At 40.7% G+C, this 27,422-nt stretch overlaps 1 protein-coding gene across 11 annotated transcripts in view; it reads right to left on the reverse strand.

Moving 5' to 3' along the window:
• Window positions 1-27,422, reverse strand: part of ADD3 (adducin 3) — a 243,710-nt gene that overhangs the window by 28,399 nt on the left and 187,889 nt on the right. For all 11 annotated transcript variants that reach the window (XM_061636050.1, XM_061636047.1, XM_061636043.1 and 8 more), the window contains 4 exons: window positions 6,724-6,862; window positions 5,773-5,924; window positions 5,544-5,624; window positions 529-678 (listed from right to left, as the gene is read on the reverse strand). In XM_061636050.1, the coding sequence (XP_061492034.1) occupies window positions 529-678; window positions 5,544-5,624; window positions 5,773-5,924; window positions 6,724-6,862 (522 nt within the window). The remainder of the gene's footprint in view (window positions 1-528; window positions 679-5,543; window positions 5,625-5,772; window positions 5,925-6,723; window positions 6,863-27,422) is intronic.

Consider the following 27,422-nt stretch of genomic DNA (forward strand, 5'->3'; position numbering starts at 1 on the left):
CTTGATTGTAATAAAAGCTCACAGTGGTTTACAAGCAATTAACATTGTCTTTACCATTGCAACCCCCCAAAAAGAACAGCACTGAACTTTAATCTCTAAGATGTGCAAGACTTCATTTTGTTGGTTCTTCTCTTTATAGTATTGTATACATTACAGTTAATAAGAATAAAGCTACCTCAGGAGAAGCAGACTCAGGAATATGAAAATTAAATGTACAAGAGCATAATTCAAGTGTAGTACTTCTGTACAACTGGTGGTAGCTTCAAAACAAATTAATCTAATGACAATAAGAAACTGAATTTGTGTTTGTATAAATGTGTAAGCATATGAGAAGATGAGAGATCAATGGTTGGAAAGGTTTGATCAATATTTTGAAGAGCAACAACCTATTAAAGTCTTGCTGGAGTTTACAGGATTCACAACACAAATCAATCCGGAGGCTCCATCAATCCCAGGATTAATGCTTGGGATTAATGCTGAATACTGGAACTTTTTCTTCTTTATGCTACATTAAGAGAACAGACTTACAGCTGCTGTTTCTGGAGTGTGTATGTGGATCACACATCGAACATCAGGGCGCATGGAGTAGATGGCTGCATGAGGGCTGAATCCTGAACTGTCAATATTTAGATTGGTGCTTCCCTGGTCAACTATGTCTCCTAGTATGTTCACTTTTACCTGAAAAGACAAGTCAGGGAAGCAAATTGGTCAAACACCACAAATTACATTTCAGTCTTGGTTTTTATAACTCGTCAGATATCAAGGTGAGAAACAAGCGTATATTACTAGAATTCCTAACAAAGATTTAAATAAGTGTGACACGGTATTTTTCAAGCCATTTCAATTGGCCCTGCCATATTTACGTTCTAGTTTGTCTAATGAACATTGAAGAAAAAGGGACAAACCCTCAGAAGGAGAATAGTGATGCTACTGTAGTTTGTAATTACCAGGCTTGCAGTATAGATGCTCCTTTATATTATGATCAGGTACAATTTCCCTAAAAGTAGTTCTTCAGCCCAGATCAAGCCTTGAGTGTCAAGTCACTGTGCTTCCCTGTCACGTTGCATGCTGCAAAAACTGTATCTCAGGCTCTTTCCCACTGGGACCCTGCTCAGAAGCTGTAGACCATGTTGTTTCCAGGACATTTGGCTCTGTACTAAGGACCTTTTGGCGCTTGGGTTACTGTCATCACAGCATATAAGATGCCAGAGAGGGAATGTAGTCTTTTAGAAAGGCCTTTTAAAAATAGTTGTTCTGCTTAAGAAACTATTTCTGCAGGCACAAAGAGGCTGTCTTGTTTGGCTCATTCCATTCCTGCTCTCCTAGTATATACATCTAGATTGTGCAGTGCGAATAACCAAGTTTCAAATTAGCTAATTAGAAGCCCAGAATCAAACATAATCATAAGTATGAGTGGGAGAGACAACAACAGAGAACAATAAGGTTGCCAGATCAGAAGCCTTCCAAATCCTGAGATTTCAGGGGCTGAACCTAGTAATGTCATGGGGTGGCCCTAGTAATGTCATTAAGAATGATATATTGAGCATCAACCACAGTTGCTTGGAGCATACTACTCAAAAAAATCTGACTGGAAATTAAGATAGAAATCTTAGCTAAATGAGGGTGTTCCCAGGTCTAGCTGAAGAGACGAGATCATTCCTTCTCATCTGCTTAGGGAGCCTGGGTAGGGAACATTCAATCTAGCATACTGGCTTCTGGCAAGAAGGGTTTAAGTGCCCTCAGGCCACAGCAGGCATCAGAAGGCTATTATAGGAAAAAGGGAGCCTAGTGTTGTGGAGATGTTAGATGGGAGCACTCAGGAGATGGATGCTCCTGAAGGCTGCAATTCTAAGCACACTTATTAAGGGACTAAACCCCAGAGAACTCAACAGGACTTCTGAGTAGATATGGTTAGGATTGTGCTGTTGGTAAGGCTTGACTAAGGATCCTCATCCAAATATGTTAGCAAAGATATCCATATCAAAGCACGGTTGGCAACCCCTGCCTGGAATGCCCTGTCTGCCTTTTAACGTGGCTGCTCTGAACTTCCTCACAAACTTAACCCTTCACTGCAGACAGAGTTTGAGAAACGAGTAAGTAAGAAGATCCCCTATCTTTTAATGCCTACCATATGGGCTGCTATAAACTCACTTTGACAACCAACACAATTCCAGTGAATAATAACTGACAGAGAGAAGACACACATGGTTTGGTCTACCTTTCCAGACAGTAGCTTGGGAACAACAGCAATTGAAGCCACACTTTCCTATATGTGAATTCTTTTTTACCACTACTGGGCAAGAAACAAACCCTCATGCAAACAACAAGGTGCATCATCAGTGGGTTTAAGGGGGATGAGCTGACACATGGAACCACTGTTGTTGCTTCTATGGATGTCAGAGGTAAATTAAATGTAAACAGAAAAACAACAACAAAAGACAGTGATGATTTCCTAAATGCAATACCATACGAACTACAAGAAGATTCCTATGAGTAAGGCAGAAAATTCAGCATCCCACAACCAGTCAGGGTTCTAATCAAAACTTTAAAAAATCATGGCAGCGTCAGCCAAGGTCACAGAAATCCCCATGCAACACAACCTGACCCGGGGGCTGCAGTTAGTGCACAATGCTGTAGCACAATTGCTAACATGAGTGAGACTCTGTCAGCACATAATACCTCTCCTCTGAAATCTGTACTAATTGTTGATTTGCTACCAAGCCAAGTTCAAGGTGGGCTTTCCATGTTACGGGTTCCACATAGTACTTGTTCTGCTCTTGTAAGAAATCAATCCTTTAGTGTGGTAGCACCTATGCTTTGGAACTCCCTGCCTACTGACATCAGGCAGACACCTTCATTATACTCTTTTTGGCACCTGCTAAAAATATTTTCGTTTGGGCAAATGTACCCAGACATGTAGAAGCTATTGTTTGTTATCTGTGTTTAACTCATTGTTGGTTTTATTATTTTAAGTGTTTTTAAATAACTGTCTTTAACTGTTTTTGTCAAGAATTTCACTGTAACCGCGTTGAGGTTTTTTACAATAAAGTGGTATAACCATGTTGTAAATAAAACACATAAATAAATTTTGGAGTCACTGTGGCCCTTGGGTCTCTTTCCTCTTTTAGAAATAAAGGAATCTGCCTTATACTGAGTCAGGCCACTTGGTACCATCTAGGTCAGTATTGGTGACATGTCCTACTATTGGCTCTTCAGGATTCCAGGCAAGTCTTTTCCAGAGACTGGATTTTGGACCTTTGCATGCAAAGCATGTGCCCTACCACTGAGCTACAGCCCTTCCCCTAAATAAGTATCTTTTAAAATTGTTATTTTCAATTCACAAATGAATGCACAGCACATCCAGGACAAATCCACACCATTCATTTAAAGCACATTCAACACACATTTGAAGCACATGAATCCCACCACAGAATCATGGGAACTGTAATTTGTTAAGGGTAGTGGGAACTATAACTATGAGGGGAAACTACACTTCCCAGGATCCTTTGGAGGAAGTCATGCACTTTAAATGCAAGTTGAACATGTTCTAAATGTATTGTGTGGATCTACTTAATAAACTTTGCCTGCATGTAAATCATTTTAATTAATTTTAAAAAATGGAAATCACCTACAAAGTTTACTTGGTGACCATGGGCTACTCACCATCTCTCAGTCTAATCTGCCCCTCAGATTGAAAACAGAGTGGGACCTTGACCACCCCAAGCAAGAAAGGCACACTTAAAATGTAGAGGAAAAAATAATGTACAACCATAATGTGAAATCAGATACTTATCGAGACATACTATGAAGAAATATTTATATAAGCAGGACTATTAGACATGTTTATTCTTTACACAATCTGTGAAGATATTTATAGTGCAATCCTATGCATGTTTACTCAGAAGCAAGTCCCAATGTATTCAATGGGGCTTATTCAAACAGGGAATAATGCACAGGACTGCAACCTCAGTGATAAAGAACTTCACTCACCCAACCCAAAATTCAGAATCATGCCACTTTATGCTGTTTTGCAACTGTTTCAAACTTGTTTTATGGTTATTGGATTTTAAATGCATTTAGTTCTTATTGTGAGCTACCTTGGTTTCCATCCCTACCTCACAAGGTTGTTGGAAAGATTCCAACACTGGGGATGTAAAAATATATACACCCCATATAATAGTTTATTGTCAAAACCAGTTGGTCATTGCAGAACATTTTTTTTAAAATAACATCAATATTAGTTTCCTACAAAACAAAAGCAGTAACACATAATAATAATAACAATAATAATAAAATAAAATAAATACATAGGTAAGCCCTGCCTAATTGTTTTAAAAATAGGATTGTAGGGGGAGAGAAATATCTACAACACAAACACTTTGCTACATTCACTCAAAAGTCCCACTGAGTTACAGCACAATCCTAACCATGTCTACTCAAAAGTAAGTCCATCTGAATTCAATGGGGTTTACTGACGGTATGTGGGATTGCAGGTTTACTCTGAGAAAAGCAAGTATAGGATTAAAGTTTCATATTGGGAAGGTTTTCAAAACAGGCTATGAATTAGACTGCCCTCTTCAAGAGCCTAAGAAAATTTAAACGTTACATGTACACTTCTTTTAAATTTCTGTTCAAAAATTATTTGAAAGATAAAATTTATAATATGCTATTTTGCAAGTAATTTAAAAAATCCTGCATGTACACTTTTATTACAACTGAAATTGTTTACAGTGAGCAATTGCTTACCAAGATTCTGCTGTGATTTTTTGTTCTACATCTCCTGACCTGCACACGCAGACAAAGTTATAAACTAGAAAAAGACAACCATTTTCTGACCTTGCAATGGGTTCTAGCTATTGCCTGGGGTTCAACAAATCCCTTTTCAATCACAACCTTGACTTCAGTTATTGGCTACAAACCTGAATGGAATTAGAGCAGCCAGCTATGAGCTTATTTAACTGAAGTTGCAGTGTGTGTGTGATGTTTTGGTGTATATCTCTTGAACCAAACCCACCTAGAAATGTAATTTTTTTAAAAAATGAAAGCTGAGAGTCTGGAGATTGGGGTGACTCACCTGGAAACCCAGAGAGGACTCCAAAAATCCAGAGTCTCCGGGCAAAAACTGGAGATCTGGCAACCCTAGAGAACAAGTAGGCTGATCACATGGTAAGAAGCATCAGAGAAATTAAACATGATTATTTTGGTACAGGACCAGTTAAAAATGCAAGTCCCTGTTCAGCAGAAAGCTATAGGGGAAAGGAAATACAAACCTGAAGATTAGTGACACAATGAGGTACAAGTGCTTTAACAGCTGGGAAAAATGTTAACATTTTTTTTGGTAGATTGCTCAAAGGAAACCATTTGGAACATATGATACATACCACACAGTATGTCATCATATGGTGCACATAACATATGAAACAAACCATTTGGAACAATAGGTTCTGAAATGTCCTTTTTGGTCAACAATGAATGAAACAGAAGAAAAATCTGAACATAATTAACTCAAGCATACAACATTATTCATTATATTAAGTACATACCAAATTGGAGGCAGAAGCTTCAGAAAATGATAGGCCTCTTGGAATGATAAGAATATGATCATGCTCTTTGCTTACTCTTACCTGGAAATGGAGCGGAAAAGATTACTGTAATACTATCAAAACTATATGTTTAATTCTGGGAAAATGTGCCATTTATAGGGCTGAAAAGCTTAGCTATATATTTCAATATATAAGGAAGTAGTAGAAATGTTGACTTCAGGATACTTACTGTGATATATGAATTGGCCAAGTGTGCCCATCCAAACAGATCTGCCAGTCTGTATAAGCTGGCTAATTTACAACGAGTAAGCTTTTCTCCCTTTACAAATGTAGTGGTATCTATCCCAGGTAGGTCATTGATGGGTGTAACCAGTCCACAGCCTAAAATATACATATTTTTAAAAATTGAGTAACAACATTACCTTCAAAGGAACCATATAGTCATATTTTATATCGAGCTAGAAACTGCTGACTTTGCTGTGATTTCCATTACCTTCCCAACAGCCTTTAGAATTTAAACTACTAAATACTGCACCTGAAAACGAACATTTTTTGACTTTCAAAAAAGAAGGCAGAACCAAGTTATTGATACAGACATGTGCCTTGAAACACTACTTGAATCTGAATTCCACAACAAAATGTCACTTTTTAACTTGCAAAGATGCATTGCACACAAAGAGAAGCCACCCCTTTAATGTTTTCCTGATGACTTAAATTAACAATTAAATTAAATTAAAAGGTTATCAATGTATTTTTTAAACTGTTGCCTCCAATCCAAATTATAGATTAAATTAAGGATAGGCAACATGGTACCCTCCTTATGTTGCTGGACTACAACTCCCATCATCCTTGACCACCGGTCATTCTGGCTGGGGCTGATGGGATTTATAGTTCAACAATATTAGGAGAGCGCCACGTTGCCTATCCCTGGGTTAAATAGAGCAGTTTTGTTTGTACTAAACAGAACACTGGATCTTTTTGGTATCATATATATACATATATGTGTAATCACAATGAAATCTGAAAAAGCAGAAAGAAATTCTCAAGGAGTCTATAAATATCAGGTATTCCACAAGTTAATCCAGGACCAAAAGAGTAAACTAATAGGGTAGACATTCTCTGTAAAAGTCCTTTTAGCTATTAAAAAGAGCTACTATTTAATTGCACACACTTTACTTACTTAGAGGAGATGAAGAAAATCCTGCAAAAGAGCTTGCCATAATATAGTCAGCAATCTGCTGTAAGGCAAGCAATCCAGTTGGGTTATTGCCTTTCTTCATCTGCTCTTGTATAAGAGATTCCAGGTCCTCCCGAAAAGCCTGTAAAAATATTAAATATACCTATCAAGAAGTTGCTAGTTTCTGTTTTTTACCATTCAAGATGGGTACTTATCAATCAACAGTTCATGTTTTTTCAACTTAAGTTTGAACCTCTGTACTGAACCTCAGAGCAGCTACATCAGCTTAGTCTTGCTTTGTATGGACTAACTGCGTGCACTTCTAGTTGCTGCTGCTTTATTGTAAGGTCACTGACAAATAGATTACCAGTTGACAATGTCAAGCAGCTACCCTAAATAGAGGGTCATGTCTAGAAACATCCTGAGCTGCACTTTCTCCAGTGTCTGTTTCTGAAATTTTTAGAAACTAGGAAAGGAAAATAGTACACATGTGCACACTCACACCCCTCCTCCTAAATATATGAACTCAAGCAGAGAGGGGGCAAGGAAAGATTCCTCACTGTAACATTTTGTCATTATCTTTTCCCACTAAAGTCACTTCCCTACATGCTTACCTCTTGCCCTGTTGTGTCCCACTCCAATATGCAACATATTTGCTTCAAATCTGTTATAATCAAGAACTCAGAATCATTTCTGCAATCCCAACAGCAGCTGACGAAATACTGGGGGCATTCCTACCTGAAGCTGAAGTCATTGCTTAGAAAGACAACTCTTTCAAGCAGTAAGATTCTTTGGATGTTTGCCCCAGCTAAGCTAAATTCTACACTGAAAAAATATCCTCCAAATAAATCACTATGGATTTTACTCATCAACATGTCTTTTTACATATTATTGGATTGGATTTGTTTGTTTATTTATATCCCACCTTTCCTCTAAGGAGCTCAAGGTGGAATACATGTTTCTCCCCCTCTCTATTTTATCCACAGAACAACCCTGTGAGGTACGTTAAGCTGAGAGGCAATGACTGGGCCAAGGTCACCCAGTGAGCTTCATGGCTGAGTGGGGATTTGAGTACGATACTCTAACCACTTTGCCACTCTGGCTCTCTTGTATGAACAGCTGCATGTTCTGGCCCTCTTTGCTGAGGACTGTGCCATGACATTCTGCAAAACTTGCTGAACTGAATGCTACTGTGTCTTGACATGTAAGGCCAGGAAATTATTTTTTATTTATTATTATTATTAATAATGTTCTTACTAATCTTTATGGGGAAAAATTGCACTGAAGCAGAACATCCTTATTTGCTAATACAGACATGCAAGTTTCCATATTATTCACATTCCACAGAAAACTTTGCCAATATAGACATTTGTGCATAACACACACACACACACACACACACACACACACACACACACACACACACACAATCTACCTTTTTGATGTATGCTCTTGTAGGGATTCAGAGTAACTGTCAAAGGCAGATATGCCATTTAGTGAGGTCAAAACCACCAAAGTGCATACACCTTTGTGAACTCTGAAACTTGACCTCTCTAACCCTGCCTTTGCTTCCATCTACTTGCAACAGAGCTCACATACTCCAACAGTCTGCGCTGACATTATGCCTTATCCATCTCCAAATCCAATTGTACTGCAGAAGAACATGGGTCAGACACACTGCAAATCTCATTTGTGAGAGCACTCAGATGTATGGCTTTGTCCATCTGAGACATTGACTAAACTCTGCATTTGAAATCATTAATGTGTGAATGCCAAAATTCTATATAAGTTCTGACTATAGGATTAAGGTGAGAGTATTAATTTACAGGACATTTCTTTTAACAATTGAGTATTATTTTAGCCTATTCAGCATTACTTTCAAATGTGCAAGATCTAATTTTACAAAAGGTCATATAGAAGCTTTCTACTGAAAAACAGTCAATGTAGTAATTTTTCAAACAGAAAGGGCAAGAGCAAATTTAGATGAAATTTTTGATATAAATGCTGAGTCACGACAACAAAACATCGCAATTGTCAGATTGAGAAATTATATTATTAAATCTGTGTGTACTGCACACTTTATTCAGTTAAGAAAATGTTTAAGGTAAGAGGTTTTTAAGTTAACAGTTTGGTTATGTGTGGACTGTGCTAGATGTGACAGATGGTGACATCTTGCTTCAGTATCCAACAGGGCAACACGCTAGCAATAGGTGACCAGCCTATTCTGATCACTTCTTGTCACACACCCACCTATTTGTCAAGTATGGCAAGGGATGTGGAATTCCCACTGCCTTAGGGTGGTCTACTTGGTTTTAAGGGAACTGCCAGCCGAATTCCAAGTCCCCTGCCTAACGGCTTCAGCCTTTCACCCCTCTTGATCTCCCATGCACTTTAAACCAGTACTGCAGCCCAAACATTTTAAGCAACGTGGAGGGACAAATAGCCCTTGAGTGTGCCCACAAAACAGTATAGCTTAGAAATGGGAAGAAACAGTGACTATGCACAATCAAAAGGCAAATAGAACCAGAACATTGGTCTAACTGATCCTGCACTAGGCAAACTAATACAAAACTTATTCTTATGGTCACATATCTGATCTTGGCAGCCTCTGGGATTGATTGCAGAATGAGTGACTAAGAGATTTTGACAATATTTGGTGGCCTCTGACAAATGGCTCTGAACAGCCAATCAGCATGACGCCATTAATGCCCTTTTGGAAGTTGGGTGATAGGGCTGCCACAGCGTTAACCACTGCCGGAGTGATCCAGCTTTCCTGCTAGACCATAGGTTTTCTGCATTGGGTTCTATGTGGTCCATCCAGCTCTAGGAAACTGAAACTGAGTGAACTGGTTTTTAACGAGGCAGGCTTGGTGTAGTCCAAAAATGCACATAGATATTGCAGAAAAACAAAGCAAAACTTTATAAGGGACTTGGGTTAGTTTTTTATATTTTTTGTGTTTGTGTGTATGTGGGGGTGTCACTATGTTCACTGGCAACAACAAAAAAGTATCTTAACAAAATGAGGTTAAAGATTTGGACACTGCCTTTGAAGTCTTTAGGAAGATTGGTAAAACAAAGGGTGCTTGCAGAAGAGAAAGTAAATAGAACTAAAATATCTTTAAACAAGATACAAATATTCTGGCAAGACTAATTAATGCACCCAAGATGAAGATACTTCCGTTTTCATTTGCTTGGCAACTCCATCATCATCATCATCATCATCATCATCATCATCTATTAAATTTATATCTGCTCTTCCTTCCAGAAGGAGCCCAGGGTGATACATAAATGACAAAACATTAAAAACATCCATAAAGCATATTAAAAATAATTAGCCATCTTCTTTAGTTGTGTGGAAGATATATTAACCTTTTAAGAAGTTATTATATGTTTTCAATATGTAACTTTTATTAACTGAGAATGGCCTTAGTGGAACCGAAGAGTAGCCCTGCTGAATCAGGGCAATGGCCCATCTAGCTCAGCATCCTGTTTTTACATTGGCCAACTAGATGCCTATGGGAAGCCTGCACACAGAACCTGAATGCAACAACACTCTCCCCAATTGCAATTCCTAGCAACACAGTGTAAGTCAAACAGAGCTATCATGGACAAAGTTACAACAGCTATCTTTCAGGACAGCCAAATCAAGTTTGATAGTACCCAGAAGTCCTGCTTGGTCCTGAACTTACATAAGGTTGAAATTTTCAATGAAACACTACTCAGTATGATACCCTGACTAGCACCAGATATTCTCAAAGAGCAACTCCAGACACACCAGAGTTTCTCAGGAGCTAAGTTGGTGGGTTTCAGATTGCCAGTAATGAATGCTGGGAAATGTGGACTTAAACAAGTGAAGGGGCTTCTTGGCCAAGGTCAGAATCCATTAGGTGTGTTGTAGGTAAAGATAACATCCTTTTATTAGGAAAATAATGGTGCATATTCTTTCAACAATGACAACTTTGCACTGATTGCAAAAAAAAAAATAGCAATTGAGACTAACTCAAGCACTGTGCCATAGAAAGGCTTCAAAATCTGTTTTCTTATTAAATGTCCTTCTTACTAATTTTCTTATTAAATCTACACACAATCAAATGCAAACACAATTTGGGTTGGTCTTTTACAGTACACTCCACTTCTTGTGTACCTTGGAAGAATTTGGTAACATGCACACCTGACAGGTGGCTGCCCAGCTACCTCTTGAATGCCTTCAGTGTTGGACAGCCCACCACCTCCCTAGGTAATTGGTTCCATCGTCATACTGCTCTAACAGTTACAAAGTTTTTCCTGATGTTCAGTCGAAATCTGGCTTCCTCTAGCTTGAGCCCAGTATTCCATGTCCTGCATTCTGGGATGAACGAGAAGAGATCATGGCCCTCCTCTGTATGAAAACATTTCAAGTACTTGAAGAGTACTATCATATCTCCCCTCAGTCTTCTCTTCTCAAGGATTTATTTATTTATTGTATTTGTATACCTCCCCATAGCCGAAGATCTCTGAGCAGTTTACAGTAACTAAAAACATTAAAAACAAATATACAAATTTAAAACACATCTTTTAAAAACAATTTAAAACACAATTAAAAAAAATTAAAACAATTTAAAAACACATGCTAAAATGCCTGGGAGAAGAGGAAAGTCTTGACCTGGTGCCGAAAAGATAACAGTGATGGTGCCAGGCGCACTTCGTCATTCAGATCATTCCATAATTTGGGGGCCACCACTGAAAAGGCCCTCTCCCTTGTTGCCACCCTCCGAGCTTCCCTCGGAGTAGGCACCCGGAGGAGGGCCTTAGATGTTGAGTGTAGTGTATGGGTGGGTTCGTATCGGGAGAGGCGTTCCATCAGGTATTGTGGTCCCAGGCCGTGTAAGGCTTTATAGGTTAAAACCAGCACCTTGAATTGAGCTCAGAAACATACAGGCAGCCAATGCAAGCGGGCCAGAATTGGTTTTATATGTTCGGACCGTCTGGTCCCTGTTACCAATCTGGCCACTGTATTTTGCACAAGCTGCAGTTTCCAAACTGTCTTCAAAGGCAGCCCGACGTAGTGTGCATTGCAGTAATCTAACTTGGAGGTTACCAGAGCATGGACAACTGATGAAGCCAGGTTATCCCTGTCCAGATAGGGGCGTAGTTGGGCCACCAACCGAAGTTGGTAGAAGGCACTCCGTGCCACCGAGGCTACCTGAGCCTCAAGTGACAGAGATGGTTGTAGGAGAATCCCCAAGCTAGGAACCTGCTCCTTTAGGGGGACTGCAACCCCATCCAGGATAGGTTGGACATCCACCATCTGGTCGGAAGATCCACCCACTAGCAGCATCTCAGTCTTGTCTGGATTGAGCCTCAGTTTATTAGCCCTCATCCAGTCCATTGTCGCAGCCAGGCACCAGTTCAGCACATTGACAGCCTCACCTGAACAAGATGAAAAGGAGAAATAGAGCTGTGTGTCATCAGCATACTGATGGCAGTGCACTCCAAAGCTCTGGATGACCGAACCCAACAGTTTCATGTAGATGTTGAACAGCATGGGGGACAGAACTGACCCCTGTGGAACCCCATACTGGAGAATCCAGTGTGCCGAGCAATGTTCCCCAAGCACCACCTTCTGGAGCCAACCAGCCAAGTAGAAGCGGAACCACTGCCACTCCCAACTCAGCCAATCTTCCCAGAAGGATACCATGGTCGATGGTATCGAAAGCCGCTGAGAGATCAAGAAGAATCAACAAAGTCACACTCCCCCTGTCTCTCTCCCGACACAGGTCATCATACAGGGCGACCAAGGCTGTTTCCGTGCCAAAACCAGGCCTGAAACCTGACTGAAATGGATCCAGATAATTGGTCTCATCCAAGAGTTTCTGGAGCTGTCCCTCAACTACTTGTTCAAGGATCTTGCCCAGGAATGGAACATTTGCTACCGGCCTATAGTTATTAAGATTTTCTGGGTCCAAGGAGGGTCTGTTCAGGAGTGGTCTCACTACCGCCTCTTTCAGGATAAACAAGTCCAGTTTTTGTCTCTCCTTATAGGGCTTTGTTTCCAGTCCCCTGTTCATCTTTCTTGCCCTCTTCTGAACCTGTTCCAGTTTGTCTGCATTCTTTTTAAAATAAGTGGACGTAGTAGTCAAGATGAGGTCTAACCATTGCCAAATAGAGGGCAACTAGTACTTCACACGATCTGGAACCTATACTTTCTGTTAATGCAACTTAAAATAGCATTTGCCTTTTTTGCAGCCATATCGCACTGTCAGCTCACATTCAGTTTGTGATCAACAACAATCCAAAGATCCTTCTGGCATGTAGCATTGCTGAGCCAAGTGTCACCCACCTTATAACTGTGCATTTGGTTTCTTTTCCCTAGGAGTAGAACCCTTCTCTAGGATACACACCTTGAGGGGGTTTGACAGTGTTGAAGAAGCTGAGAGCAATGCCATCAGGAGTCTAGACCAAGAGGCTAGACTCCTAGCAGGGGCACCCAAGGAGGAATGGTCAAAGCTGAGACACCAGTCTAAGATGAATCCAAACACAGAGGAAGGCAATGGTAAACCACCTCTGAATACCTCTTACCACAAAAACCCTATGAACAGAGTATCCAAAATGCAACACGAGATAGTGCTGGAAGATGAGACCCCCAGGTCAGAAGGCACTCACCGAGCTACTGGGGAAGAAAAAAGGACAAGTACGAGTAGCGCTGTGACTAATAACGCAGCTGGGTCAAAGCTGAAAGGAAGCCTAGAGGCTGATGCGCACAGATGCGAAAGGAGAGTCCGGAGTTGTACGATGCACACAACAGGAATATGGAATGTGACAAGCATGAACCAGGGAAAGTTAGAAATTGTCAAGCAAGAAATGGAATGTATCAACATTACAATACTTGGTGTGAGTGAATTAAAATGGACAGGAATGGGACATTTTCAATCAGGCAACTACAAAATATTTTATGCAGGAAATGAGAAATTAAGAAGAAATGGGGTTGCTTTAAGAGGAAGAAGTGATGTAGCAAAAACAATTAAGATCTATAACACAAGGTCTGAGTGAGTGATATCAATCTGATTTAACAATCTGATTTAACATAGCCATCATCCATGCGCCAATGGCAAACACAGAAAAAGAGGAATTGGAGAGATTTTACGCAGAAGTACAGAAAAAAATTGATCACACACCAAAACAAGATGTGCTGATAATCATGGGGACAGGAATGCAAAAGCAAGGAACAGAGAAGAACTAGGAATTGTGGGGAAATGGGGCTTAGGAGACACAAATGAAACAGGAGAAAGACTTACTGAATTCTGTGAAGCTAATAATTTGTTTCTTGCAAACACATTTTTTGAACAACAGAAAACAAGACCAGGAGCAGACTGCGGTACAGATCATGAACTGGACAGATCATGAACTGGTCGTATTGAAAATCAGAGTAAAGCTTAAGAAGAACAACAAAGCAATCATAATGCCAAAATACAATTTAAATTGCATCCCAGAAGAATATAAAGATCAAATAAGGAACAGGTTTGAGGCTTTAAACTTAGTTGACAGAGAACCAGAAGAACTTTGGAGTGAAGTCAGAGACATTATCAGGCAGGAATGCAAAAAGACAACACCTCTAGTTAAAAAGAGAGAAAGACTCAATGGATGACTGACGAAACTCTTAAAATGGTTAAAGAGAGAAGGAAAGCAAAAGCAAAAGGAGACATAAACATAAATTTAGAACCCTAAATGTAACATTACAGTGGCTAGTATGTAAGGACAAAGAGAATGATTACAATGGTTATTGTATAGAAATAGGACAACAAAAAGGGTTAGAACAAGAGCCCTATTCCAAAAGATTAGAGAAATTAAAGGGAAATTTAAACCACAAGTAGGGATGTTGAATAATCAACAGGGGAACACACTGACTGACTAAGATGAACTAAAAGGAAGATGGAAGCAATATACTGAAGAACTGTATAAAAGAGATATAAAAATGACAGATTCATTCATGGAGGTACCGTATGATGAAGAACCAGAAATTTTAGAATGTGTGGTGAAAGCTGCTCTTAAAATACTTGGAAGAAACAAATCACCAGGAACGGATGGCATACCAATAGAGTTGCTACAAGCTACTGAGAATGAATCTGTCCAAATTTTGAGAAAAATCTGTCAAGAAATATGGAAAACTAAACAATGGTCCACAGACTGGAAGCATTCCACATACATCCCAATTCCAAAGAAAGGGGATCCCAGGAAATGCAGTAATTATCGAACAATTGCCTTAATATCCTATGCAAGTAAAATAATGCTCAAGATTCTACAACAAAGGCTTTTACCATATATGGAACAAGAAATGCCAGTCGTCCAAGCTGGATTTAGAAAAGGAAGAGGTACCAGAGATCATATTGCAAATGTATGCTGGATAATGGAACAGATCAAGGAATTTCAAAAGAAAATCACCCTGTGCTTTATAGATTACAGCAAAGCCTTTGATTGTGTAGATCATGAATAGCTATGGAATGCTTTAAAAGGGGAAGGGCAGCTATGAGAGAACTAGAAAAGGTCCTCAAATGCAAAGATGTATCACTGAATACTAAAGTCAGGATCATCCAGACCATGGTATTCCCGATCTGTATGTATGAATGTGAAAGTTGGACAGTGAAAAAAGTGAATAAGAAAAAAATGTGGTGTTGGAGGAGAGCTTTGTGCATACCATGGACTGCGAAAAAGACAAATAATTAGGTGTTAGAACAAATTAAAACAGAACTATCTAGAAGTTAAAATGATGAAACTGAGGTTATACTTTGGACACATCATGAGAAGACATGATTCACTAGAAAAGACAATAATGCTGGGAAAAACAGAAGGGAGTAGAAAAAGAGGAAGGCCAAAAAAGAGATGGATTGATTCCACAAAGAAAGCTACAGACCTGAACTTACAAGATCTGAACAGGGTGGTTCACGACAGATGCAACTGGAGATCAATTATTCATAGGCTCACCATAAGTCTAAATGGAGTTTTAGACCCTTCGGAGGCCCACTGTGAATTGTTTGCAAGGCATTTTGAGGGTAAAGTTGCTCGCCTCCGTAGTAGTCTTGATGCCCCCTCCACATCTACTGTAGTCCCCAATGAGGTGTCCAGTGCAACATCTGCTGCAACTTCTTGGGAATGGTTTCAGTTGATGGGTCCTGATGACGTGGACAAGGTGCTTGCGATGATGCGGCCAGCAATGTGTACTCTTGACCCTTGCCCTTCTTGGCTTATTAAAGCTTGCCGAGGGGGTCTCACCAAGTGGATCCAGGGTGTGGTCAATGCAACATTGTGGGAGGGAGTGGTTCCAGCCACCTCGAAAGAGGCGGTGATCCAACCACTCCTGAAAAAGTCCACCCTGGACTCACTGGTTTGTGACAACTACCAACCGGTTGCGAATACCCCCTTTTTAGGGAAGGTGATTGAGAGGGTTGTGGTGCAGCAATTGCAAATACTCTTGGATGAAACAGATTATCTTGACCCATCCCAGTCTGGGTTCAGGCCTGGTTATGGGACTGAATTGGCCTTGGTCGCCCTGATGGATGACCTTTATCGGGAGAAGGACAGGGGGAGTGTGACCCTGTTATTCTTACTTGATCTCTCAGCAACTTTTGATACCATTGACCATGGTATCCTTCTGGGCCGACTTGGTGAGATGGGTATTGGAGGCACTGTTTTACAGTGGTTCCGATCCTATCTCCAGGGTCACTCTCAAAGAATAGCATTGGGTGACTGTCTTTTGGTCTCCTGGCAATTGTGCTGTAGGGTGCCGCAGGGTACCATCTTGTCCTCCATGCTGTTTAGCATCTATATGAAGCCCTTGGGAGCAGTCATCAGGAGCTTTGGGGCGAGGTGTCAGCAATATGCTGATGATACCCAGCTCTATTTCTCTGCAACATCTGAATCAGGAGAGGCCGTGCAAGCCCTGGGCCGCTGCCTGGACTCGGTGGTGGGCTGGATGAGGACCAATAAACTGAGTCTGAATCCTAGCAAGATGGAGGCACTGTGGGTTGGTGGTTCCTGAGCTCGGGTAATTGGTCAGTTGCCTGCTTTGGATGGGGTCGTACTCCCTTTGAAAGAGCAGGTCTGTAGTCTGGGGGTGCTCCTGGATCCATCTTTGTCGCTAGAGGCCCAGGTGACCTCCATGGCTAGGAGTGCCTTTTACCAGCTTCGGCTGGTAAGGCATCTGCGGCCGTTTCTGGACCAGGATAGCCTGACCACTGTTGTCCACGCACTGGTAAGCTCCAGGCTGGATTCCTGTAATGCACTCTATGTTGGGTTGCCCTTGAGGTTGGTCCGGAAGTTGCAGCTGGTGCAAAATGCGGCGGCGAGACTGCTCACTGGGGCAGGGTATCGCCAACATGTCACCCCGCTGCTGAAAGAATTGTACTGGCTGCCCATTTGCTACTGGGCCAAGTTCAAGGTTCTAGTTTTGGCGTACAAAGCCCTATACAGCTCGGGACCAGGATACCTGAAAGTCTGTCTTACCCCTTATATACCCAGTCGATCACTGCGCTCTGCAGGTGAGGGCCTCCTGCAGATACCATCTTATCAGGAGGTTCGTTCTGCACAATATAGGAAACGGACCTTTAGTGTGGCAACACCTACCCTGTGGAATTCCCTCCCCTTAAATATTAGGCAGGCGCCATCTCTGCTATCTTTTCGGCACCTTTTGAAGACTTTCCTCTTTCAACAAGCCTTTTAAGTTGAGACCTATCCTAGTCTGCATCTGTTAGAATTTCTTGTTAATATTTTTTTTAATAATGTTTTTAACACTTTTAAAAATATGTTTTTAAAGGTTTTTTAAAATGTTTTTAATGTTGTTTTGTTTTAATGTATTTTAAGGTCTGTTTTTATGATGTTTTAGAGTGTTTTTGGCGCTTCTGTTTGCCGCCCTGGGCTCTTGCTGGAAGGGCGGGATATAAATCAAATAATAAGTAGGTAAGTAAGTAAGTAAGTAATAATCAACTTAAAGGCACATAACAACAACAGAACTTTGCACTTATCCCTGTTAAATTTCATTCTGTTGTTTTCAGCCCAGTGCTCCTGCCGTGCAAGATTACTTTGAATTTTGTTTCTGTCTTCCAGGGTATTGGCTATCCCTCCTAATGTTGTATCAGCTGCAAATTTGATGAGCGTTCTCTGCACCTTCTCACCCAAGTCATTTATCAAAATGTTGAAGAGCACTGGGCCCAGGACTGAGCCCTGAGGTAACCCACTTGTTACCTCCCCCCAGTTTGAGAAGAATCCATTGATAAGCACTCTGACTACGATTCTGCAGCGAATTGTGAATTCATCTGGTACGTGTTCCATCCAGCCCACATTTAGCCAAGATGCTAATCAGAATATAACGGTGCACTTTGTCACAACACCAACAACAACAACAATAGATCAGAAGCAGGTTACAGGATTTTGTATTGTTACCCCCAGCTCCTCTCTTCATATGGTTTCAGATTCTGGCTAGCCAGATCTGCAGTTAATATTGATGTTGCTCTGATATTATACTTAACGATGGTTGAGGAAGCAAGAGGGAATTTGTAGCCATTTTATGAATTCAGACATGCCTTTCAATGTAAAAACTCTCCCAAGGTAGCCTACAAAGTTTTAAAGAACACAGAGAATATTTAAAATTACAGTTAAAACTGATAAAAAGACTACTTAAAAACAGTAGCTGTTAATTTACCAGCTGACATAAAACAGCAATAAAATGCTGAACGAAAAAAAGGTTTTTAATGCCTACTTACTGACTGAAGAGGCTGCATGTACTTCTCTTGGGGGAGAATTCCAAAGATGCAGAGTCCCTAATGAAAAGGCCCTGTCTTTGGTACCTAATGGTCTGATAGATGATGACGATAGGCCAGACAGCAGGGCATCTTGTTGCGTGTGTGTGTGTAGATCATACAAGGATGGAATCCAAGAGCCGCATAGAACAGGAATAAGCCAGGCCAGGCAAGTTTCTTGTAAGAGTCTTTACTAGGCAAAGACATTAGACACAGTTCTCTCCACAGACAGCTTTTCCCCCACTCTCTGAGTTTTTCCAAGCTTTCCACCTTATCAGGCTTCCCAGCCGGCTACTGACCTTGGCAAACCTGGCGCTCTGTTCTCACAGCTTAACCCTTCTGCTTCAGGTTTCGCTCTCTCTGCTAAAAAACCCTGTCTGTGAGTCTCACAGCATGCTTCACTGACCAACAGCCCCCACCTGAGACTCACAGATTACAAAACTTACATTTCTCATTATTACATTTCTACAATATTAACTTTTCATTACAATACATATCAGTACATGGTTTGTTTTCTTACAGTTTCTATTTACATTTTCAGTTCAGTTCAGGTTTCTTTATTTCTTTATTTACACAGATTTCACAGATTCATGTTTGTTCACTTTTATTTGATAATACATTTATATTTCATTCCTCAACACAAAACTTCCACATGAGATCCATTGTTTCTTTATCTATTGGCCCTTCTTTTTCCCATTCTACTGGATATTCATCTGTCTCATTATTCTGTTGTGTAACATTAAATGTGAATCTCTGAGGTGGTTGACCTTTCGTTTTTCTCTGTGTCCTTCTAACATTATCTATTTCCATTTCTTCTTCACTCTCTATTTTACTTGGACCTGCACCTGTGTCTGCACTGGTACTTGGCATTTCTGTATCTTGCATTGCCATGTCTTCACCTCTCAGTCTTTTTACAGTACGTTTGCCACCGTGTATTAGATCAGTCAATGCAGTTTTTAATGGAATTTGCTGTCCAAAAGGAACATCTGCTGCTTCCTGCTTGTTTGCAGTATAACTGTTTGACTGTCTCTCCAAGGTTTATCTATCACCTTTATGCTTCTGCTTAACACTACTTGTTGTTTCTCAGGCAACCAAACTCTATAGTATGAATTCTGAAATCCCAAAATGCGTCCTGCCTGAGCTCTTGAGCCTAATTTACCATGCCTTTTCTGTTTTGCAACATGTACCCAGCATTTTGCCCCAAAACGTTCTATGTGTTTCACCCTGGGCTTTCTTCCAGTCAGTTTCTCATAGGGAGACATGCCTATTGTTCTGTGCATAAGGCGGTTCTGAATATAAACAGTGTACAGAATACGTTCACCCCAATAAGTGTTATTCATATCTGCATCTGCTAGCATGGCTCTCATTGAATCCTGCAATGACCGGTTCCTCCTCTCTGCAGTTCCGTTGGAGGATGGGCTGAAGGGAGCAGTGAGACTCTGTATTATTCCCTTCTTTTCCAAATATGTTTTAAATGAATTACTGGTAAATTCACCACCCCGATCTGATCTGATATTCTTGATAACAACCCCATATTGTGTCTCTGTCCTCTGTATAAATGCCTTTAATTTCTCTTCTGCTTCACTTTTCTTTTTCAATAAGAACACATGTGTAAATCTGGAGAAGTCATCCACAATCACTAAATAAAACCTTGCTCCACCTTTTGAGCACTGGAAAGGTCCAGCCAAATCCACATGTATGAGCTGATAGGGTTCAGTGGTTGTGCTTTCACAGCTCTTATTTACTGGAGTCACAGTCATTTTTGTTTTATAGCATGCCTCACACTCATCCACATGCTCACAATGTGTTAACTTCAAATCTTGACTATGTTTTGGGGTGTTTTGTACCTTTTCGAAATGTGCGTGTGCCAATTTTCTGTGCCATTCATGGAAACAATTATCATGTTTATCTTTATTAACTCCTATCCAAGCACACGTGTGTTTATCAAGATTGCACTCAACCATAAACATTTGGTTCTGTAATTTCCCTTGCATGCATATTTCACCATCTTTTCTCACAAAACATCTATCCCCTTCAAATGTAACTTTACAACCTATTTGAGCCAATTTTCTTACTGATAGAATGTTATATTTTAAACCAGACACTAATAATACATCTGTCAATATAGTTCCCAAAGTACGTAACCTGAGAGTGCCTTTTGCAATCGCGTCCTGAGTCGATCCGTCAGCCAGATAAAGCTTCTCCTGCGTCGGCTTTGAAGTGTAAACTAAACTAGAGTCTGTGATTAGGCAATTAGACGCTCCACTGTTGAGAAGCCACTTAGAGTTAATGAGTTTATTGTCCTCCTTAGTAACAAAGTTCACGCTTGTTCTCTGACTTTCAAAGCCCCTGTTATTTCTCTTCTTTAAACAATGTCTCTGTATATGTCCACGGGACCCACAAAAATAACATATTTTATTCTCTTGCCTGCTTCTTTGATTTTGTTGTTGTTGTACATCCACAGTCTCTTTTTTCTTATTCTCTTGTCTTCTATTCCACTCTTGTTGAAGTTTCTGTTCTACAAAGTCCAAATTCAGATGTCCGTCGGGTAAAGTTTCCAGGCTAGAGACCGTGACATCCCATTTTTGATCAAATGAAGATAACAGGATATAGACCATCTGAATGTCACTATGATGCACTCCTCTATCTTGCAGCTCAGCATTTAATCTACGAAATTCAGCCAGATGCTCTGTCATAGTCACTTCATCTGTAAAACGCATCTGATAGTTTCCATGCTAAACACAGCCTGCTCCCCGCAGTTTGCTGCACATGAGCGGCTCTTAGCTTCTCCCACATCTGATTAGCTGTCGGCTCATTACTCACCAGCAACAGTTGAGAATCAGACAGCCCCAGAGTAATAAAAGCCTTCGCTTTCTCGTCTTTCTTCAACCACGCTGCTGAAGGAGCTGCCGGAGGGGGGTTTTCTACGACATCATTCAACTCTTCTTTAATCAGAACTGCTCTCATTCTCCATTTCCAGCTGGAGTAGTTTACAGCATTCAGTCTCTCCATCGGCATCCCGGATGACAGGTTTACAGCCATGTTGCCCACTCTTACTTGCCTCTTACTTGCACTTTGTTTCTCTCTGCAACAACGCCACGTCAACAGCTCTCGAACCCGCTACCTTGTATGATAAGCTGGGCCCATAACCCCTGTTGCATGTGTGTGCGTGTGTAGATCATACAAGGATGGAATCCAAGAGCCGCATAGAACAGGAATAAGCCAGGCCAGGCAAGTTTCTTGTAAGAGTCTTTACTAGGCAAAGACATTAGACACAGTTCTCTCCACAGACAGCTTTTCCCCCACTCTCTGAGTTTTTCCAAGCTTCCCACCTTATCAGGCTTCCCAGCCAGCTACTGACCTTGGCAAACCTGGCGCTCTGTTCTCACAGCTTAACCCTTCTGCTTCAGGTTTCGCTCTCTCTGCTAAAAAACCCTGTCTGTGAGTCTCACAGCATGCTTCACTGACCAACACATCTATGGCTGATGTCAAGGGCTGGGCAGGTTCATATGCAGTACTGTAGCGGCAAGTTTAGAAGTAGAGGTCCCTTCATCTTAGTCATGCCATGCTCCCTCACAGCTGTGTCCCCTCACTTGCTTGCTTGCTCTCCATCATCATCTTCACACTCCTTAGTCGTTCCCACACATGCCCTTTTCCACAACAGACATCCCTAAGAGCCAAGCAGCATGAAAGGGGAGTGAGTTAGCTACTGAGAAGAGTCCTCTCAGTGCATGACTCATCTCCTTTCACTCTGACTGGCTCCAATCAGCAGGAAAGGACAAGGAAGCATGTTAGAAGATTCTTCTCAGCTGCTAACACACTTCTCTTTCATGCTGTTTGGCTCACAGAATGTTACGAGACATCCCTGCTACCAAAAAAGTAAGGGATTTAAGAAGCCCCCCAAGACTCCGGATGACTACACCCCACATAGCACAGAGTAGTCATTCAAATAAACTTGGTCCCATACCAGGCTTTGCCGGGGGTACGGACAGCATGTGGTCCTGTGGCCTGCTTCTGATAAGACTGACCAGTGTTATATCTTCAACAGCTCTAAAATAATAACTTTTCATATGCTAAGTGCATTTTTAAAGGATTGTTCTAAGATATAAATTCCAATATATTCATTCTGTATGAACCAAACAAAGCATGTGAGAGTATTCATGGAAAAGCATGACAGTTGTCACCACTCACCAAAATAAATAATATCTCTTAATAAGGTCAAAAATTCTGATCTATTTTTTGAAAATTAGACCTCAGCACTCAAAATGAATAAATGGTGCCTAGACTATTAAAAGAGAAAAGATCCATATCTTAATAATTTATGATTAAACAGCAGCAATGGGAAACAACTAGAAGTGTGAAAATAAGCTGATGTGATCTACAGAAGATTTAACCTAGTGCATTGGGCAGCAGAACATCTATTGTACCACTGGCTGTTTCAAAGCCATCAAAACAGTATTGTACAGATACAGAAAGCAGCTGCATAGTAGACCAACCACATACTAGGCCAGACTCTGACTGGCAGTGGCTCTGCAGGGTCTCAGGCAGAGGTTTCTCACAACTCCTTTGGAATTGTCAGTTTTGCAGGCACAGTATGTGTTCTACCATTCAGCTATGAATCCTTTCCATACTTAAAATAGAGACAAGTGTGTAAACTGTCTCAATTACAAAATGCCTTGAGGAAACTAAACAGCACTCACCGATCATGGCTTCAGAAGGTCAGATTTTTCCAGGTAAGGAATAATGTTTTATACATCAACAATTGAAAAAAAGACAGTGGATGAAAGCATAATTCATCTGGATTTAGTTTTTAAAAAGTACACCATGTCTCTGTAAGACTCAAATATATTCTAAGCAGACTGTGAATACTATACTATTAAGTAAAACTATGAGTAAACCACAAATAAAGGGTGATAAGCGGAAAATGCTGAAGGAAGTAATGGTTTGGGTCATGTATCTGCACTACCATAATACTAAAACTACTACGACTATTATAAATTGGGGTTGGGGAAAAGACAGGTTATGAACATGCAGAGAAAAAGACCAGTGAATTCTTGCCAATGCTATTATAGCAGCAGCACTGGCCTCAAGCTCTGCGTGTCCAGAAACTGCTGATAAACAACTTTCACTAGCCAATATAAAATGAAAGCTAACTAAAAATTCTCCACTCACCATTTCATGTAACATACACACAAAAATAGGCCATGGTTGACATGAAAAAAGCCAAGAGGAACAGCAATCATGACTTCCAAACAATGGTCATTAACCACTTATAGATGTACACCATTTGCAGTTTTCTTACCTTACCCTGAAATACCTTTGCCTATTCACACAGTGACCCAGGCAGAAGTGTCTGTCCTATCTCTGAAAGTTTCCTTCTGCTCTACTACATCTGTGCATTTGATACAGTTCTGCAGTGATGTGGCTTATTTCTGCTATCTCTGATTCAATAATTCTATGAAACAGTACCTCAATATACAGCAATCATTCTCTCAGTGCTTCAGAAAGGAAGATTCTGCATGGATTCTTCTTGATAGTTCAAATGCAAGAATGGATTTTTACCCACAGTGCTTCTGGCATTGTGCACTGCCTAAAACTGGGCAAGCAGCACCAGTTCTCCCCATACTTTCAGGTGCAGAGAATGCAATACTATCCAAAGCCTCAGAAACATTTCTGGTATCATCAAAGGGGCCAAAAAAGGAGGTGCTATGAACATCACAAATAAATCAGATTAGATATGTGAGACAACTCTCCAACATTACATTTTATAGTGATGTTTGCTTCCACTGAGGAATAGCAAAAGTCACAACAAAACTGTTGAAGAAACTCCCAAGAAGTTCAGAAACACCCAAGAGCCCTGATCAGGGTCTTCTATTTGTTACCCATCATAAAACAACCAGGACTGGTATTTGACCGGCCAAATATTGCTAAATAATAGTCACGTATGGCTCAATGCAACATGTGGGCACAATGGGTTAGAGTTTATTCTATTTTCATTTATTCATTTCTTTACAGCTGATTCTGGGTATGTTTAATGACTCCCATTTTACGTCTTGTATCTCCCTTGTATTGTACTCCACAGTTTTGTTAATAAAATAAACAATTATATATTTTAAAAGTATTAGAACAATACAAGTACTTTTTAATAGCTAACAGGTGTCATACTTAACTAATAGTTTTTGGTAATAGTATAATAGTTATTGTGAAGCAACTAAATTAAGTTTTCTTTTAAGTGTTAAAATACATAAAATATTTTTAAATAATTCATAATATGAATAATAACTTTTAACAGTGTTTGGTAAATTTTCTACAAATATTAACAGTTCTCTTTGGCTTTTATGTGGAACACCAGGATCAGTCTACAACATTTAAAACAGATATAAAGCAAAATAACAGAGCAGACACTCAGATCATATGGAAGGGCCACTCCCCCTCTCTGTTTCCTAGAGTAAGATGAAGTCAAGGGTGGTTCTAAGCAGGGACTTTACAACTGATGATAATTTCAGTTACTCTCTGGAGCTGCCTGAAGTTACAACATGCAGCTAATAAGAGAAGCTTTGGGTACAGCTATGCTTACCCCTAACTACTTCAGGATTAGGGCACAAGACCACCTCAATCTTGACTTTACTAACAAATGACACCATAATGAATAAAGAAAGTAAACATGGGTATTCTTGGCTTCACAGAATATTTGACAATATTTGATCACTGTTAAAAAACAGCTGGTCAATTGACCCATGTGCCAACCCTACCACAAAACAGCAAACACTGGACACCCCACTGCCCTGGACACTCACATTCTCACAGCTGAGTTGTCTAACTATGTGGACTCTGTCCTCAGGTGAAACACTACCAGTAATCCTAGCTATTTGAGGGACACCGTAAGGTTCTTTTCGTTGAAATGACAGACCATTGGTAGCCTTCCAGAAAAGACTTCTTTGGCCACCATGGATGCATAAGTTCTATAAACCAATATTCTTCACAAAAACAGACTACAAGCCTACACATCAGAAACAATATTCCTGGTGATGCCATGACCTTGCTGACTGGTTACCTCAGATTTTGTCTGCACTTACAACTGTTTAAAATTTGGAGATTACTTGTGTCTTCAAGTTAAGAACATAAGAACATAAGAAGAGCCTGCTGGATCAGGCCAGTGGCCCATCTAGTCCAGCATCCTGTTCTCACAGTGGCCAACCAGGTGCCTGGGGGAAGCCCGCAAGCAGGACCCGAGTGCAAGAACACTCTCCCCTCCTGAGGCTTCCGGCAACTGGTTTTCAGAAGCATGCTGCCTCTGACTAGGGTGGCAGAGCACAGGCATCATGGCTAGTAGCCATTGATAGCCCTGTCCTCCATGAATTTGTCTAATCTTCTTTTAAAGCCGTCCAAGCTGGTGGCCATTACTGCATCTTGTGGGAGCAAATTCCATAGTTTAACTATGTGCTGAGTAAAGAAGTACTTCCTTTTGTCTGTCCTGAATCTTCCAACATTCAGCTTCTTTGAATGTCCACGAGTTCTAGTATTATGAGAGAGGGAGAAGAACTTTTCTCTATCCACTTTCTCAACGCCATGCATAATTTTATACACTTCTATCATGTCTCCTCTGACCTGCCTTTTCTCTAAACTAAAAAGCCCCAAATGCTGCAACCTTTCCTCGTAAGGGAGTCGCTCCATCCCCTTGATCATTCTGGTTGCCCTCTTCTGAACCTTTTCCAACTCTATAATATCCTTTTTGAGATGAGGCGACCAGAACTGTACACAGTATTCCATATGCGGCCGCACCATAGATTTATACAACGGCATTATGATATCGGCTGGGTCGACATTTTCATCGTGCTGTCCACTACAACCCCGAGGTCTCTCTCCTGGTCGGTCACCGCCAGTTCAGACCCCATGAGCGTATATGTGAAATTCAGATTTTTTGCTCCAATATGCATAATTTTACACTTGTTTATATTGAATTGCATTTGCCATTTTTCTGCCCATTCACTCAGTTTGGAGAGGTCTTTTTGGAGCTCTTCACAATCCCTTTTTGTTTTAACAACCCTGAACAATTTAGTATAGTCAGCAAACTTGGCCACTTCACTGCTCACTCCTAATTCTAGGTCATTAATGAACAAGTTGAAAAGTACAGGTCCCAATACCGATCCTTGAGGGACTCCACTTTCTACAGCCCTCCATTGGGAGAACTGTCTGTTTATTCCTACTCTCTGCTTTCTGCTTCTTAACCAATTCCCTATCCACAAGAGGACCTCTCCTCTTATTCCATGACTGCTAAGCTTCCTCAGAAGTCTTTGGTGAGGTACCTTGTCAAATGCTTTTTGGAAGTCTAAGCACACTATGTCCACTGGATCACCTCTATCTATATGCTTGTTGACACTCTCAAAGAATTCTAATAGGTTACTGAGACAGGACTTTCCCTTGCAGAAGCCATGCTGGCTCTGCTTCAGCAAGGCTTCTTCTTCTATGTGCTTAGTTAATCTAGCTTTAATCATACTTTCTACCAGTTTTCCAGGGACAGAAGTTAAGCTAACTGGCCTGTAATTTCCGGGATCCCCTCTGGATCCCTTTTTGAAGATTGGCGTTACATTTGCCACTTTCCAGTCCTCAGGCACGGAGGAGGACCCAAGGGACAAGTTACATATTTTAGTTAGCAGATCAGCAATTTCACATTTGAGTTCTTTGAGAACTCTCGGGTGGATGCCATCCGGGCCCGGTGATTTGTCAGTTTTTATATTGTCCATTAAGCTTAGAACTTCCTCTCTCGTTACCACTATTTGTCTCAGTTCCTCAGAATCCCTTCCTGCAAATGTTAGTTCAGGTTCAGGGATCTGCCCTATATCTTCCACTGTGAAGACAGATGCAAAGAATTCATTTAGCTTCTCTGCAATCTCCTTATCGTTCTTTAGTACACCCTTGACTCCCTTATCATCC

The sequence above is a fragment of the Rhineura floridana genome, chromosome 7 (genome assembly GCF_030035675.1).
Source record: "Rhineura floridana isolate rRhiFlo1 chromosome 7, rRhiFlo1.hap2, whole genome shotgun sequence".
NCBI classification, from domain to species: domain Eukaryota; kingdom Metazoa; phylum Chordata; class Lepidosauria; order Squamata; family Rhineuridae; genus Rhineura; species Rhineura floridana.